The sequence below is a fragment of the Takifugu flavidus genome, chromosome 1, assembly GCF_003711565.1.
Source record: "Takifugu flavidus isolate HTHZ2018 chromosome 1, ASM371156v2, whole genome shotgun sequence".
Classification (NCBI taxonomy): Eukaryota; Metazoa; Chordata; class Actinopteri; order Tetraodontiformes; family Tetraodontidae; genus Takifugu; species Takifugu flavidus.
This window is the reverse complement of record NC_079520.1, coordinates 17,745,328-17,761,293: the sequence shown is the minus strand read 5'-3', so window position 1 is coordinate 17,761,293 and position 15,966 is coordinate 17,745,328. Positions and strand designations below refer to the sequence as shown.

Here is a 15,966-nt window from a genome sequence, read left to right as displayed (position 1 = left end):
GATTAAGGTGGTGAGAGTGAGAGTTTTGCCAAGTGCTTACAGGAAATAGTTCTGTTTGATGAGTAAATATTGAATCAGCAAAGTCCCATCTCTGACCTCTCCCTCTGTTTCCGCCTCCTGCTCTCTGTTAACAGTAAACACACGTATTTTACCTACATTCGGGGTTGTAAACACAAACACACGGACCAGCATGCGTCATTCCAGGTAGGCCAGGAACAGACACTGCAGGTATTCCAGGGAGTTCAGGTCACTGGTGAGGAGCCGCCGCCGAATCTTGGGGAAGGATCTGCCCGGGCATGAGGATACCTGCGGGGGCCCTTCACTCTAGCAGTCGTTCACTCGCTCCCTCTCTTGATCTTCCTCTCCCACTTCTTGACCCCCTCTTTATTTTAGTGTCTTTCTTTTCTTTTTCTTTTTTAAAAAAAAGCCATTAGGTGGGTCTCTGGGTCAGAGAAGGAGGCCTTGGTGTTAACCCTGGCCCTCTCTTCCTCTCTGTGATCAGTCATTTATGCCTTTGAATTCTTTCTGGTGGCTTCATTCACTCACAGAGACACTTGACTCCACATGTGTTGGAGTCACAGTGCACATTCTGATGGAGATTAAAAAAAAAACCTTTGCTGGTAGAATTTGGACAAATGGCTGCCGTGTAATTTAGGCTGAGAGGAGCTCGGTGGTAACATCTGAGTTGAAAACACTTTGTTCCAGTCAAGTGCAGCCTTCATGTGTGTGTTTTGTGTCAGGCCAAAGACCAGTGATTTTATCTTGGCAGTCGCTGATGGGTCAGTTTGGCTACAGACAGTTTGGGTCCCAAACCTCCAACAGCGCAGTCCTTAATGTAAAACTGGGTTAAGTGCAGAGATTAAGTAAAACTTAATCCACGACAACTGAGGTTGCCACCTAAGTATGAGGTTAAAAGGTCCCTCTGTTAGGTGATATGCCACCATGACCCCTTCCAGGATTATGTTATTAGTCATGTGTTTGTTTATCTGTCTGAATTTAAGCAGGATTACTCTAAACTGACTGGGTGGATTCCGGCATCTCTTGGTGGGAGGGCATGAAAAAACCCGGGAAAGGATCATTAAATAAAGTAAATAGATGGTTTCCAGGAAATTTAAATCAAGGCGGAGTGGAAGGCAAAAGTAAGGATGGGGGAATGGCTGCTATGACGGCAATGTTCCTAGAATCTACTTACATGTTGCACGACAGAGGCAAAATCTGGGGAATAATGAAGGAATAATGCACACCAGCTGTCACTGATCACAATGTGAGTGTGGGAAAATGAGGCTCATGCAGCATTATACTGAAAGGTGCATGAGCATGCCTGTGTGGGATAAAGAGAAAAGATAGAGGCTCTCAGGTACCTCTTAACATTGATCACAGGGTAACTGCTGGACAGCTGTTCATTTACAATGAAAGGAAAGGAGAGACAGGCCATAAATAGAGGTCAGACATGGAGGATGAAAATGAAAGCAAACTAGTGAAAACCAGATGACCAGAGACAAAACACAGGCAGACTGAAAAACACTGAAGCCTTCAAGTTCAGGTCAAACGAATAAAATCCTCACAGGTTATTAGGTGCTACTACTTTGCTAATGCTATTTTCGGCTAACCTCCAGATATCACTTCAAACTGATCACAAAATGGGCTCCTGACCCCTGAAAAACTCTAGCAGAAATAAACATTTAAGTTACCACAGCAGAATTACCTATGGATTATATAGAATGTAAGAAGCCAACATGTGTTTCTCATTGCAGCAAATTCAAGCAAAACACACACAATTCAACATTTATGTAAGTGAACTTTCATTTCAGTGTTGGTTGTGCGAATTGAAATTTCTCTCTCCCCCAAACTATTTATAGTTTATTAAAAACATGGTATTTTATTCCATATTTTGCACATAAGGAATGACCTTTCCTTTAACAATCTTTAATGAGCTCAGTTAAGTTCCTGGTTAAGTTTAGTCTTTAGTATTGATGTTTTTGCTTTTATAGTCAGAATGTCATGGAAGCTGTCAGCCACAGTTCCTGCACAAATGCAGTCTTCCCAGACAAATAAAAAACAAATTCTATTAAACATAAATGGCACCTCTCACATTGCTTTAAGATTATCCACTGCATCGCAAAAAGAGAAATATGATCCAGACATTAGAGTCTGTTATGTGCTAATGCTGTCACTTGTGCATTACCTTTCCCTCAGAGGAGCCCGAACGCTAATGCTAGCAGACAAGCTTGAGGTTAAGTGTGGCCAGGACGCACTCAAAGAGGTGCCAAGAGAAAGCTGGTGGCCCCATAAGCTCTGGCCCAACAGAGCTCTCTTAGCCCCTTGGCGCAACACAGCAAGCTATTGTGCCCGGCTGAAAAAGCGCATTAGCGTCTCAGAAAAGGGCTTTTCCTCTGCAACCCCTGGACAACAAGCAAAGCTCTGCTTGATAATTCAATCACTCTCCATGCTGTGCGGGGCAGACCTGCACAACCTCTCGCAATCTTTCCTCCTCTCACTCCTTCCCTTCTCTGCACTCATCTCCTCCATTAGATAACTGCCCTATATTTTATAGATGCCATCATCCAGGCTGCTTATCAAAGGACAATAGAGGACTGATGCCTGTGAGAGAATCACTGGCATTTTAGTATCTTGCAATATGAGTTATGGCTGCGTAAAATGGGTGCTACAAAAAGGACACAGAGACATGTGTGAGTGTGAATGTGCATGTGTGTAGGGGGGATAGATGGAGGCGAGAGACTGAAAAAAGATAAGGAACAGGGGGGAAAAAAGAGCAGTTTGTGTCATTTTGCCGCTGTCTTCATGTCCTTGCAGGGACATTTGAAGGGTACAGAAATGGAACTCTTTGCACTGGCACATCAAAAAAAGATTTACATTAGAGCAGCGTTTACCGAACTGACTGGTGCATTGGAACTCCTCTTGTTTAGAGTGGGCATGCGTGCACCTGCAGTTGCCTCTTGGTTTGACTGTTTATGGGAGATAGTGTGTCCATGGAGCTCTAATAGAGCATCTGATACATTTGGTCTTTCTGTGAACACCACAAATGTGTGTTCGTGTGTGTAGTGTTCCCAAAATGGAGCCATCCATGGGATTATGGGTAGACAGCTCTTTGAAAAGAGGGGCCTTTATTTGCATAAGCAGCCATGGAAAGAAGACAACCTATAGAAAGGAAACCAAATGGAAAAGGAAGTGAGAGCGAGAGAGTGGGGGGGAATGAAAGAAAGGAAAGGAACATGTAATAGGATGGGGGGACCTAGAAGAGTGGACCGAACTTGCCAAACCCCTCTAGGATAAATCCTGTGACTGGGATCAAGTGTTCTGGGCAAGGGCTTGTCCCTTAGCCCCCTTAAAGTAAATGAAAAATAACAGGCTGTGTGTAAATGGGTGGCAGGGTAATGATAGCTCTGTCAAGTCTTAAAGTGGAAATGAGGAGGATGGGGGTGCGTAAGAGTGTAGAAGAGATAGAGGGATGGAGATGTGGAGACGATCGGGTATGATAAAGACGTATGGAGAGAAGATGAGTGGATGTCTAGAAGCTGAAAATCGCCAGATGGCGGAAGCAGAGGGTAATGGGTTTTCTTACGGAATCCCCTTTTAGCTCAGCTTGCTGGTGTTTTGGCACACGTTGCTGGCAGGGAACACCGATGCCTCCAAACTCTTGGGAGTGTGACGGAGGCTCCCACTTCTGTCCCATCAGCAGAGCAGGTCTGCATCTCTTTCTCTTTAGCCTTCACTTGTAAAAACAAACCAAAAAAAATGGCTCCATTTCTAATAAGCTCGACCGCACAATCTTATTATCTAGAGATTTCTTTGGGAAGGCAAGAACATGACATTGCTGCTCATTTTTCAGCCTCCTGGTGCTCTACAGTTAATTAACATGGTCATTAAGCTGGGCTGAGTGAGTGTTGTGCTCCCATGCTGATTGTGTTTTACACACGATATTTAATAACCCTGTGTTCCTTCTGTCAGAGTATCGGTGCCTCTCAAATGGCTGCCCATTAATGACAGAAACCTCAGTGTCTAGCTTAAGAGGATAAACAGCTGCTTCCGGGTTTTAAAAAAATAACCTACTTAATTATCCGGACTGCCACCAAAAGGTTTATCGGCGTCATCGTGCTTGTTTCCTCCACGCTGGTGTCTGTGTTAAAAAAGTGAGAGCTTAGGAGCATGTGTGGGTTTTCGCCACCCATTGAGACCACTGACATTTCTTTTGATTTGTCCAGACCACCGGTGCAGAGAGGAACCACCTGTCTGTCAGGAACCCAGCACACAAACACAAACACAGCCTGACATTACCATATCCATATTTACTCATGTCCCCCACACACACACACACGCGCGCGCGCCCGCAGGGGCAGCTTCCTTTTCAAAACTCGGCCCTGAAAATATGTTCTCGGATGCTAGAAAAGCCTCCTAATAACTCAGAGGAGAAGTTGCTCTGGTGCGCCGGCTCTTCTATGAAAATGCTCCTGTAGTGAACCATTACAGTGGCGGCAGACGCAAGAGCACCCTGTGGGGAAAAGCCAATTAGTCCAGTGCAGCGGCAGCTACCATACTGGTTCCACTGGTGATCCCACGTAACACTATGCTAATGGCGCAGGGTCAGAGCCGATGAGAGGGAATGTAAAAGGCTTTGATAATGATGGGATCAATAGCCAGTGTGTTTTGAGCAGGGGATTTTTCCATATTCACAGAAACAAGGATCTGCCTAAAAACACGATCATTAGCGTGAATGTGTCTAATCAGCACGGTCTACATTTGGACTTTGTGCCATGTTAGACACGGTGGTAGTTTCAGGCCTGTGAGTCCCTTCAGACCCTGCTGATAACGTTCAGCTAACCTCATAAAGCTTCAGGCAGGGCTGTAATATCAATGGCTGAAACAGATCTGCTCTGGAGCGTAACACAACCTGATGGTCTTCAGATTATGCGATGTAAAGACATAACCCAGGAGGCTGGAGCTGCACAAAGATACCGAGAGTGTGTGCTTCAGACCCTGATTACTGCTTCTGCTCTGCTTGATCCAAATAATTGGTCTACTGTGGTTTGTTAGCGTAGAAGAAGGCTCGCACGGCTCTGAGGGCAGAGCGGAGGGAGAATGAGCGTGGACAGAGTTTGGAGGTTTCAGAAAACCAGATGTCATGTTCCGTCTTCAGGACTGTTTACTCAACATAATACTCTTCAGGAACTGCCAATAACACGGTTTTCATGGTTAATACCCCCACATGCATGTGATTAGACTAAACACAATCACATGCCTTTCCTTGCAATCCAAACATACCAACAGCAGGATTATGGACAAGACAAAATGAAATTAATGAAGTCAAAAATCCTTCAAACCATCATTCAAATCACGTCATCGTCACTAGCAACACGCTCACACTCACACACGGAAAACTGTCACGTGGATTAAGCCGGCGATGAAATCCGAATCCAACTCTCAGTTCTCTTGATCTGATGTTCAGTAAATCCCTCTCGTTCGAGCTCTGAACACAGTGGCTCTCTCCCCCTCCTCCTACGGCACTGGCACACTTTCTTTCTGCTCTCTCCCTCTTTCATCACCTCTGCGCTTTGAATGGGGCTGGTGAGGGCTTAACTGGCGTGTGTGTGAAAATATGAGAATAAAAGAGAAACAATGTGTTTGTGCAACCAGGAGGGACACGGAGAGCGCTGGGAGAGGGATGAAGAGGACGTGAGGGCAATGTGCTGGTGTGACAGTGTGGTCATGCTGCTGACTGTGTGTGTGTGTGTGTGTGTGTGTGTGTGAGTGTGGGTGTGTGTACGCGCGTGCGTGTATGTTTTCATCAGGAAACTGTGGTGTCCCTGGTTCTCCAATGTTTACAGACAGGAAATGTTTGTCCAAGGCAAAAGGGAAGGAACCTCACCGCCCAGCATGGCAAACACTGCGAGAGTAATCATACACACACACACGCACGCACGCACGCACACACACACACACACACACGCAACAGTGTAAAAAGAGGAATCTGAAGACAGTAAGGGGTCTGGAATTGGGGAAGTGGGAGTGACTGGGCTGGGCACTAACTGTTCTTTACTTCCCTCCACGCCAGCTGCCAACGTAAACTCCAGATAGAAAGTCAATTCACTGACCTCAGCTGAACTTTGGTGACTCATGGTGGATGTTCAGCACCATAAATGTCTCTGGTTTTAGGCTCTGCCACAGTCACAGCCTTTTTGTAGATAAAGATCGTCATAGAGGTTTTATATTTTAAAGCCTACATGGACAGATTTATTCGACGTCGATGTTACTGTTATTAAAATTGATCTTCCTTTTTCAGACAGTTGTGTTGTTCCACACTGGTATGGAAATCAGACTAGTTTGTTTTCATCTTCAGTGCTATTCTTGGATTTGATTAAATCAAAGGAATTATCCTCATGAAGGCTTGAATAAGTAGGTTGTTAATTTTTGGAGATTTATTTAGCAGCATTGCTCATTTCTGGCTGTTCTTCTGCACTTCCTTGTCTTTTATACTGACATTTCAATTTGTGAGTGGGCTTGTAAATTTAGGACAATGCTGCAGGCAATGTATTTACTTATCTGTGTGTGTGTGTTTGTGTGTGTGCGTGTCCGTCTTCAAGTACAAATCTTCCAAACAGGATTAAGAGAAGGAGTCTCACACATGCAGTGTGCAGGCATACTTGGTAGAGGAGAGGTGTACAGGTGCAAACATGAAGAAAAATCGAACTTCCTGTTGTCTGTGTAGATTCTCAATCATCCAGGTCATTGTATCCAAGGTAGTTTTCTCTGTCAACTGGACTGGGTTTCTTCTCTTGAAGACGTTTCGCCTTCTATCCAGAAGGCTTCTTCAGTTCTTCTTCAGTTCTTCAGTTTAGGTCTTCAAGAGGAGAAACCCAGTCCAGTTGACATAGAAAACTACCTTGAACTTCCTGTTGCCACTTCCTGTCCCCCAACCATCATCCAGAGAAACCCAAACACAACACACTCATATGTTTGGAAATGTGAAGAGTGGCAGAGTGAACATTAGCTCTCTGAGGTTACTTACTGGCTGGTGAGGGGGTGCTATACCCGCTGATGGGAAGACCAGGCAGGGCTGGTGGTGACAAGCTCCCCAGCATGTGTGGGAAAAAGTACGAGTAGGTCGGCACGGGGAAGCCGTTGAGATGGGGACCCGGTACTGGGTTGCCTTTGCCCGCCATGATGTCAGAAGTTGACCTTCAGTCACAAAACTGACGTTAAAGGGAAACCACCGTAAGAAGTCCTGTGAGTCCTTTTGGGATCCTGGGTGATTTAATCCTCCATTGAGCTGGCGTACAAGTAGATATTCCCCCAAAAAATAGCTTGTCTGAAAATGGCAGTATACTTTTGAGTGAACCTAAATGTCTGCTGCCATTGATGTCACCCAGATATAATCTGGTGGGTTTAGCAAATGTGTGCTTTGAGGGCTGTTACTGGGGAAACAAAGTTAAAAAGGGCGGAAGCATAAAAGGGGATTGCAGAACGTTTTATCCTTCCTTTCTCTGCTATTGTGAAATAAGCTGAAAGGCCTTATTTGCAAGAGGCGTTGGGGAGGCTGGCACTCTCACGGCCATTCCTTATCTTCGTGTCAAAAGGATGGTGCCGGTGGGGGGTAAGTGGCAGAAGAAGCAAGTCAGTTCAAGTACAGGTGACTTTGACGGCCACAGTCTGGAGCAGTGACGGGGGTGCTAGTGGTTATAAAGCATCCATGGGAGCTTCCTCTGTGAGGGCACTGTGATGGAATTCACAGATCACATGATGCCAAGACAAAGCTCTTCTCCCTGGACAGGCCTCCTCTTTACAACCCAAATGCCTATGAAAGAGAGAGAAAGAGAGGGAGATACATTTAGAGCTTCATAGACAAGGTAAAGAGATCGCTTTCCTTTAGGTGCTCAAGCACAACAGCTCTTTTCTTTTGACACTAATTAATGGCAATGTCTCATTTGAGATCGTACAAAAAAACCGTCCCCCACACCGCTCTGCTTTAATCACCTACTGGACTGTTAAAGCTGCAAAGAGAGCAGTGGGTGCATGATGCCTCCTTGCAGCTTTGCAAGCTCATTCACGTGCTCATTAATAAAGGCAGGCAACAAAAACAATCACGAAGGGAGAAACACAAAGAAAAAGTTTGCTAATTAAAACAGTGGCAGAATCCTGAGGTGAGATCTGAGAAGTGGGACCACCAGAGAGTTCTGCAACTTTAAAGTATAGCGACAGGCATGTACTAACAGATCTGTATGCGCTACACAAAGCACCAGCCCTGACAACTCTGCACACCAGGGACACGATTAACATAAAACACAACAATAGTAGCACAATATAGACAACAACAGAGAGACGCTCTCTTCAAAACAACAGCAACAGTTATACCGTGCTGAGCCTTTTTGAAACCATAAAGTAGATCTAAAGGTGTAAATGTACATTATTGCGACACAGGGTGAGGGTAAAGAGCAGAAGGAATGTGTCTTTGCTTGAACAGTGTTGCTCAGGAATGTGACACTTGCATGAATCCCAAAAGGGCATCATGGATGAACTCCAGCAAAGAAACAGGGGTCAAATTTGTGTGCCTGCTCCAACTTGAACGAGCCAGAACTGCAACATTTCAGTAAACAAGTGACCAATCCTCCTCTTTACGGTGATCCCCAGTCAGGGATCGTGGGCTGAAGATCCGGCTATGCTTTTTTATTTTCGTTTCTTTTTACTGCTGCTAAATACAAAAGCACTGATGTTATCTACACAACAAACAGGCCAGTTAGAAACACAACTACTGGGACAGTGAGAGAAACCCAGGAGCTGAACCTCTGAGATGTGCACAGAAGCCACAGTCAGAATCGGTGGCTTATGTCTTGGTGTTCTTATCTTTTATAAACAACCAACAGACTTGAAATAGCATAATTTGCTAAAACGCTCCATATTTCTTTTGATACAAGCTTCTTGCAATCATTTGCATGCATGTATGTATTATTTACAGTACATCCATGCAGGGGCAACTTTGAATAATTTAAATCGATGGCATAACTATGGCTGTGAAATGGATGATATGAAACCGAATAAACGGAGCATTAGATCGATACTACATCTGCACGCCTGTATGCATATAGAAGTAGATAAATGCAAATAGATAGATAGGGAAAAGAAAAAACAGGGGGCATGTTCAAACCCACACAGAGACATGCTCATACATCAAACCTACATACGCTACATACGTGTAGAAGTGAATATATGTATCAGAAAATCTGGCATACAGCAATAATTAAGAATTCAACACACTACCAAGTTTCCATATAAGGTTGCTACAACCCATGAGCAAAAATAAATGAAAGACAAGTAAACGCTCACAATTACATGTTATGCTTTGTCTCTGCGTATGCAGACATGACTCTCCAGCTCTGTTGCTGTGCCAGGGTACTCTTGACTCTTGTGCCTCTTGTTGTATGGAGTATGTGTAATATAGGACAACACATAAGGTCATTGATATGAGGATGAATAAAGGCAGAACTTTGGTGCATAATACTGGATGATTTCTTCATGCTGAGGTACTGAGATACTGTCACGGCTGAGAGGAAATAGAAGATGCAGGATTGCATTGTAAAGCTGAAGATGACTGTTTAAGTTCATGTTTATGTAAATAGCCCATTTAAAATATTGCACTGAAAAATAAGCCTATGCATAAGATTTAAAGGAAATGCCCATCCTCTATATGTAAAGAGCTACCCGGGGGCCTGGATTATGGCCATTACACGTATCTTTTCATGGGCTTTCTAACAATTCCTCCACAGCATCCATTTGTGTTCCAGTATCTTTACACACGCTCGGCTACACAGACAAGGTGCTATACGGACAGCAAGTATATGACCGCTTGCTGTGGGAGCTGTAAACAAAAACATTCTGGGTCACTTGGTCCTAACATGGTCTGGCATGAAAAAGGCACTGGGAGTGAAGGGTCAGGGGTCGCGGGTCACAGAGGACTAGATTCCTTGTGACATTAAATGTTGAATAAATAATCACAACTGGCAGCCTGAGGTCAGAGTGGATGAACAGACAGCACGGTAAATCCATCCGCAGCAGCTGGTAAATGCAGCACATGACTTAAAGAGACACTCTAGCATGGATATAAATAGAGGGAGACACATGGGAAGAGCCAGTCCAGCACAGATCTATACAGTACAAGTGTGCAGGGTCAGAAATGACCAGTGAAATAAACCAACACAAAAACACTGTTTGGTGTTGAGGCTTGGATGGCGGTACGACAACAAACAAAAGCCCCACTCCACTCAGGTGCATGACACTGCTATGTCTCTGCTATCCCTCCTTCATGAATGTGCCAAACTCATGTTAAAGCGGCGAAAGCATGTGGATGAACTTTAACAATTAAAAAAAAAGCAGTGCAGAAGTGCAGAACTTTTTTATTTTTTAAAAAAAAATCATTCCTGGCAGCCTGTTAGGTCAGCACCACTCCAACACAGGGTGGGCTCTGACCCTAGGCAGAGTCCCGCATAATGGAAGTCACTTGAGCACGATGCACTGAAATTTTTATGAGGACAGCAGGGAGAGTGTAGATATATGTCAAACGTGAGATGTAACATTCCCCGAGTCAAATGAAGAACAGAAAAGCATGTTTAGGAAGACATGCCTGCACTGGCACATGCAAAATTGAGCGTGTACGAGAGAAAACATGAGTGTGCACATCAACAAGTGTCTAAGCTGTTGGCTGTGCTAGCACGTATTTCTGCGCTTGTGTGCTCGTGCCAAGGTGCGACAGTGATTGCATTATCATGGATTGCACTATAATATAAAGCAATACATCAAACACTAAACATTACGTGCGCCTCTGTGCACCTTCCACCTGTCTAGCTTTGGTGAGGGAGCGTGATGACTGGAGTATTTTCAGTGGAGAAGCTGGAGGCAGCATCTAGTCCTCAAAGAAAGCCAGAAAATACGGGGCAAAAGGATAAAAGGTGCTAAGTGCCTATCCGAGCTGCTGAGAATCCTGAGCTGCCGTGCCAAGGCCCCCTGTGGGGTGAATCCTCTCGTCAGTGAAGCGGCATGGGTGACATTTCTGCCTCACCTCAAAAAGGTCAACCTTTAATTATCTGAAATGCCAGCAAGCGCTGCACCTGCAAAAAATAAACCCAGAGACGATCCCTGCGTGCGTGTGTGTAAGATGGTGGCTGACTTCCTTCACACATAATAATCCCTTCTGTGGCCGTCTGTGCAGAACAGTACCATCTGGCCCAGCTGCACGCATACTTGCACAAACGGCCATAAACACAAACCAAATGGCTCAAGTGAGGAGCCATACAATGTCAAACAAGACTAAATATACTTAGTATCGAACGCTGCAACTCCACTCTTTAAATAAAGAATCAAGGCAGTTTCATTTGTCAAGATCAGTCTCACAGATAAGCACATAAACAGGCTGGCAGATTATAAACTTATAAATAGGAGAGTAAGATGGTGGCGTGTCTGTGAGATATATGGGTCAGCGATGTAACGCAGCGCCGGTATTTTCTATTAAATCAAAAACTTTAAGTAACATGTATCAGGTGGGGAGGAGTGAGGAATTACCTTAGGCAAGACACATTTTTACCAGCGGCATATCTGGCAGAGCGTGACATGTAGTGTTTACTTTTGAGCTACTCACTGCAGCTATTCAACCCTGTCAATATTTGCAGGGGGCAATAGTAACAGAAAGCTTCCACACCCACATAAACACACCGCCTGGTACACTTCACAGTCAGCCTCACCCCGCACAAGAAACACTCCGCTACCAGAAAGCGACAGTGCAGACAATGGGGTTTACATCGAAGCGGCGTGCAGAGATCTCCCTGCATCCAGCATTTTTGTCTCCGCTCTGAGAAAACACGGAGGGCCCTGTCCCTGTTGTTTACACAGCTGGATCCATGGAAAGGATTGCTTAATATGAAATTTGACATGAGCAATGAGGTTACAGGGAGAAATGAGGGAAAGAATCCAAGTGGGAGGGAGAGAGGGAGGTGGCGGTGAGGGGGAATAATGCTGGACAAAGTGTGTTAAAGGCTAAATGTGCTATAGACTCAGGGATAACAGACAAGTTCCAAGAGGGGGAAAAAAAAGCATAGGAAAAAATTGAATGTGGAGAAGAAGCACAAGGACAGCTCAAGCGAGAGCAAACAGAACACCAACCCTGAGGTTTCCTGCTGGTGAGGGAGTCGTGCCTCCTGTGGTCCGGGGGCTGTTATTCTTTCCCATCAGTTACATGCTTCCATCTCAAGTTTGTTGGGACAGCACCAGAGAGGTAAAAGCACCAGGAAAATCATGCTGATGGTTATAAAAATCAGTTTTTTCTTAAAGAAAAAGCTCAACAATGAAAATATTTAAACGGCCTACAGTCTAAGACAACGTCAGGGGCAAAGGAGGAAGACAGTCTAATTCGTAATACTGATGGACAATGGATGATATAATAAGTCCATGTGTGTGTTACCCCCCCACACACACACACTCCTTGAGTGAGTAAGAAACAAAATGAATTCCATATTTCTAAAAAGAACTCCAACAGACAACATACCCCACCCGCTGGCGCACACATGCAGAATATCTTCAGTCCAAGCACTGGAGCTGTCAGACCCCATACTGCACGAACATGAGAGCAGCACATGCCCCTTTACATCACTCTGGTCCCATCAGAGAACAGAACGCAGCTGGCTCAAGAGGACGAACAATTTTTCCTTCTGCCAGCACACGCGCAGCATCCGGGCAGTTGTGCGCGGATACGCGTGTGTTTGCGCAATCAGCACATCGGCATATGTGTGTGTGTGTGTTGCCTGTAAGTCTGCATCAACTTTATTTACCTATCCAGGATATCAGGCCAACAGTGTTGTGTCAAACACTTCTGGCACGTCTCAGCACAGACGAATCAATGACGCGAGAGCTATTGACGCACTAAACTGTGAGGCCCCTTCCTGTTTATGTGACTACTCCCCTGCTGGAAGATCAAACAGGACCCACTTCTCACAACAAGAGTCCTCTTAAATGGGATAATCAGCAGTTTCTACAGGAAACCCAGCACATACTGGAAATATATTAACAATTACAAATAGTTAAGCGCATCCCTCTCAGCCGTGCCTCACGTCACCCTACACTTGGAAAGTCATGCCATATTTGGAAAAGAAATAAAATAAATCTTCAAGACATTAGTCAATAAAATTGGAGGGCCAGAGAGAATGCAGACAAATATACATGCCAAACATGGCTGCAGGCATGTTTGTCAAACACAGACATAAGAAACTCTATTACACAAAGCCAGACAGTATAAATCAAATGTATTATATAGCTGCCAACCCCTATATTACCATTTCCAGATGCTTGTTAGCATCTTGTTTATAGAAGGCTCAACCCGAATCATAAGAATGATGTACAATATTACACTGCAACTATGTGTTTGCTTGCATGAGGCTCTATCCTTTCATTATAAACCAAGGAAAAAAGAAATTAAACTTAACCCGTGTTTAGCAAACCGGACAAGGACACTTCATCCCAGAGTGTGGTATTAAAGGACTGGTGAAACTACATGTTAATAAATAAAGAACAATCCAGGAACAAGTGAAAATGTTGACTTACTGCAACAGTAAGTCCAGTCCAGACCTGTGAGCAATCAATGCAAGGAACTAAACTGCTTCTGGCAGCAATATTATCTTCCCTAGTTACTAATATAAAAACAGAAATCGGTTGTTCACGTAAAAACAATTTGTTCTACTTTACATTTGACAACAGTCTTGCCTGATGACATCATTGTGGATTTTGGTTTTTCTACGAGTGGACCTTCACAGGGCAGCATTGCTGATCAGGACACATCCAGTGTGCAAAGATCAGGTGTGAACGCTGGCAGAAAGCCTGCCTGTTGTGCCAAAATCTGCAATTAGTGGCTCTGAGAAAACCACATTTGGAGCTGAACGCAATTCGTCTTTGCCCGGGACAGAAAAAAAACATTTTCCATAGCTCCTACTGAGTGGTGCCCTCAGCAGAACAAGCAAGCAAACGGGAGGAGGGCCACAATGAGATCATTTAGAGCGCCACCTTCCAGCTGTGTGCACATGTGTATTCATGCGTGTGTAGTTTATGTGGAAGGGCGGAGAGGAGGCGAAAGACTGCAGGTCAGGATAGACACTACTGAGTGGTGTTTAACATGCTATGACCTCTCTAAACCACGCAAGCACATGGTAAGCTGAGTGTGTGTGTGTGTGTGTGGTGTGTGTGTGATCAAGGAGATATTAGCAACACTGCAGTATACATTTTATTCACAAATAAATCCATATGACATCTGGGGGCCTGCAAATATGTATGCAGTTTATGTACTTGGTAACATAGTCATGTATGAAAATAAAGCTACAAGGTGTTCTGCCTTTGCCCACTTTCTCGAAGTCATAACATGGCCGTTTAAAAATGCATGGGCTCCATAAGCTGCCAGGCCTATCCGTTAACTGCGTTATAGTGCAGTGACTATGGCTGCTGATGGCAGCCAGGGAACACTGAATTCCATTAGGCGACAGAGCCGAGGAGGAGGAGCAGGAGGATGAAAAAGAGGAAAAAAGGGGATCAGGCAAAAGGAATGAGGGGAAAAAAGACAAGCTTCTCATCTGTCTTGTTCCCAAGGCACCAGAATCTAATGGCTGAATGCATGAGAGAGGAACTACAAGTTCAAAATTCAGGGTTTTTTTAGGTAAAACTGTGCTTGTGTGTGTGTGTGTGTGTGTGTGTGTGTGTGTGTGTGTGTGTGTGTGTGTGTGTGTGTGTGTGTGTGGATGGACACCTGTACGTGAGCCTGTGGCTAAGGCATAGAGTAATTGATTTGAGTGTTTCGGGGAGATTTTCTGTCCTTAGGCGCTCACTAGATGACTATTGATTGGTTAATTGATTGATTGGCACCCAGCTGACAGTGAGTCAACAACATCATCACTCTTCACATGGACCCAGCTGCACACACATCCCCACCATCTTCTGGTTGAGTCCCATAAAGCACACATTTTGCCCTTGAAAAGCGATCTTAAAAATAAACAACGGAGACAGGGAGAGGGATTCTGCAGGATTCACCACAATAGTGTTGGTTCAACTCAAGTATTGTAGTCCATCTTTCAGCCCTTCAGACAACTGACCTGCTACCCACTATCTGCAGGTTATGTATCGATTAGGCACAAGTACTCCATACAAATACTCTTCAAAGAACTGCACTATGCCTTTAACAATGAAAAGAGAAAATGGATTAATCTGACTGCCCTCATTCATCTATTAAAACCTCCAGTGTCCTTGAGCTAGACACTAAACATCATCCAGCACGAGCATCTGCTTAATGCCTTTGAATTAAAATGCAAATGGTTTTTCAATGGTTTGGGTGATCTTCAGAGTGTCACTGTGCATCTCTTCTTTGCGTTTTTCCCCTCTTGTCTTTCTGTGCATGTGTAAGTCAAACACAGACTATGAAAATTAATGAGGTAGCACCAATGCAGCAGTGACACATGAACAAGGCTCCTGTCCCGTTAATGGACCATGTAGACAATGTCTGCACTATTTCAATTAACAGACAATGGAATGACATGAAATAATGACATATAGTAAGAGCTGAGCGACACATCAGTGCGAGGTGGTAACGGCAAGCCTATCACTTTAATGGTCCATTGTGCTTGAGCGTAGGCAACTGGACTTAATAGGAAATGTAAAATGATGATGTAGGCCCCCGTCTAAAGGGGTGAGTGACACCTGGAAGTGAAGCTGTTACAACTTAATGCACGGCTGCCACCAGGATGAATCAGCTGCACGTATGGGGGTGGGAAGTATCTGAAGGCCACTAATAGCGGCCAATGTCAGTCTCACATTAACCTTGAGAGTAGCCAGGGGACTGCGTTAGCACCACTGACCTCTCCTTCTCACACATACACACACGCAGACACACACAGCTCCTGCTCCAATATGGCTGAAAAGTGAAGATGAACATAG

At 44.6% G+C, this 15,966-nt stretch overlaps 1 protein-coding gene across 1 annotated transcript in view; it reads right to left on the bottom strand.

The window, feature by feature from the left end:
- Window positions 1–15,966, bottom strand: part of raraa (retinoic acid receptor, alpha a) — a 95,812-nt gene that overhangs the window by 47,943 nt on the left and 31,903 nt on the right. The window contains exon 2 of the mRNA XM_057026079.1: window positions 7,025–7,810. Within this exon, the coding sequence (XP_056882059.1) occupies window positions 7,025–7,178 (154 nt within the window). The 5' untranslated portion in view covers window positions 7,179–7,810. The remainder of the gene's footprint in view (window positions 1–7,024; window positions 7,811–15,966) is intronic.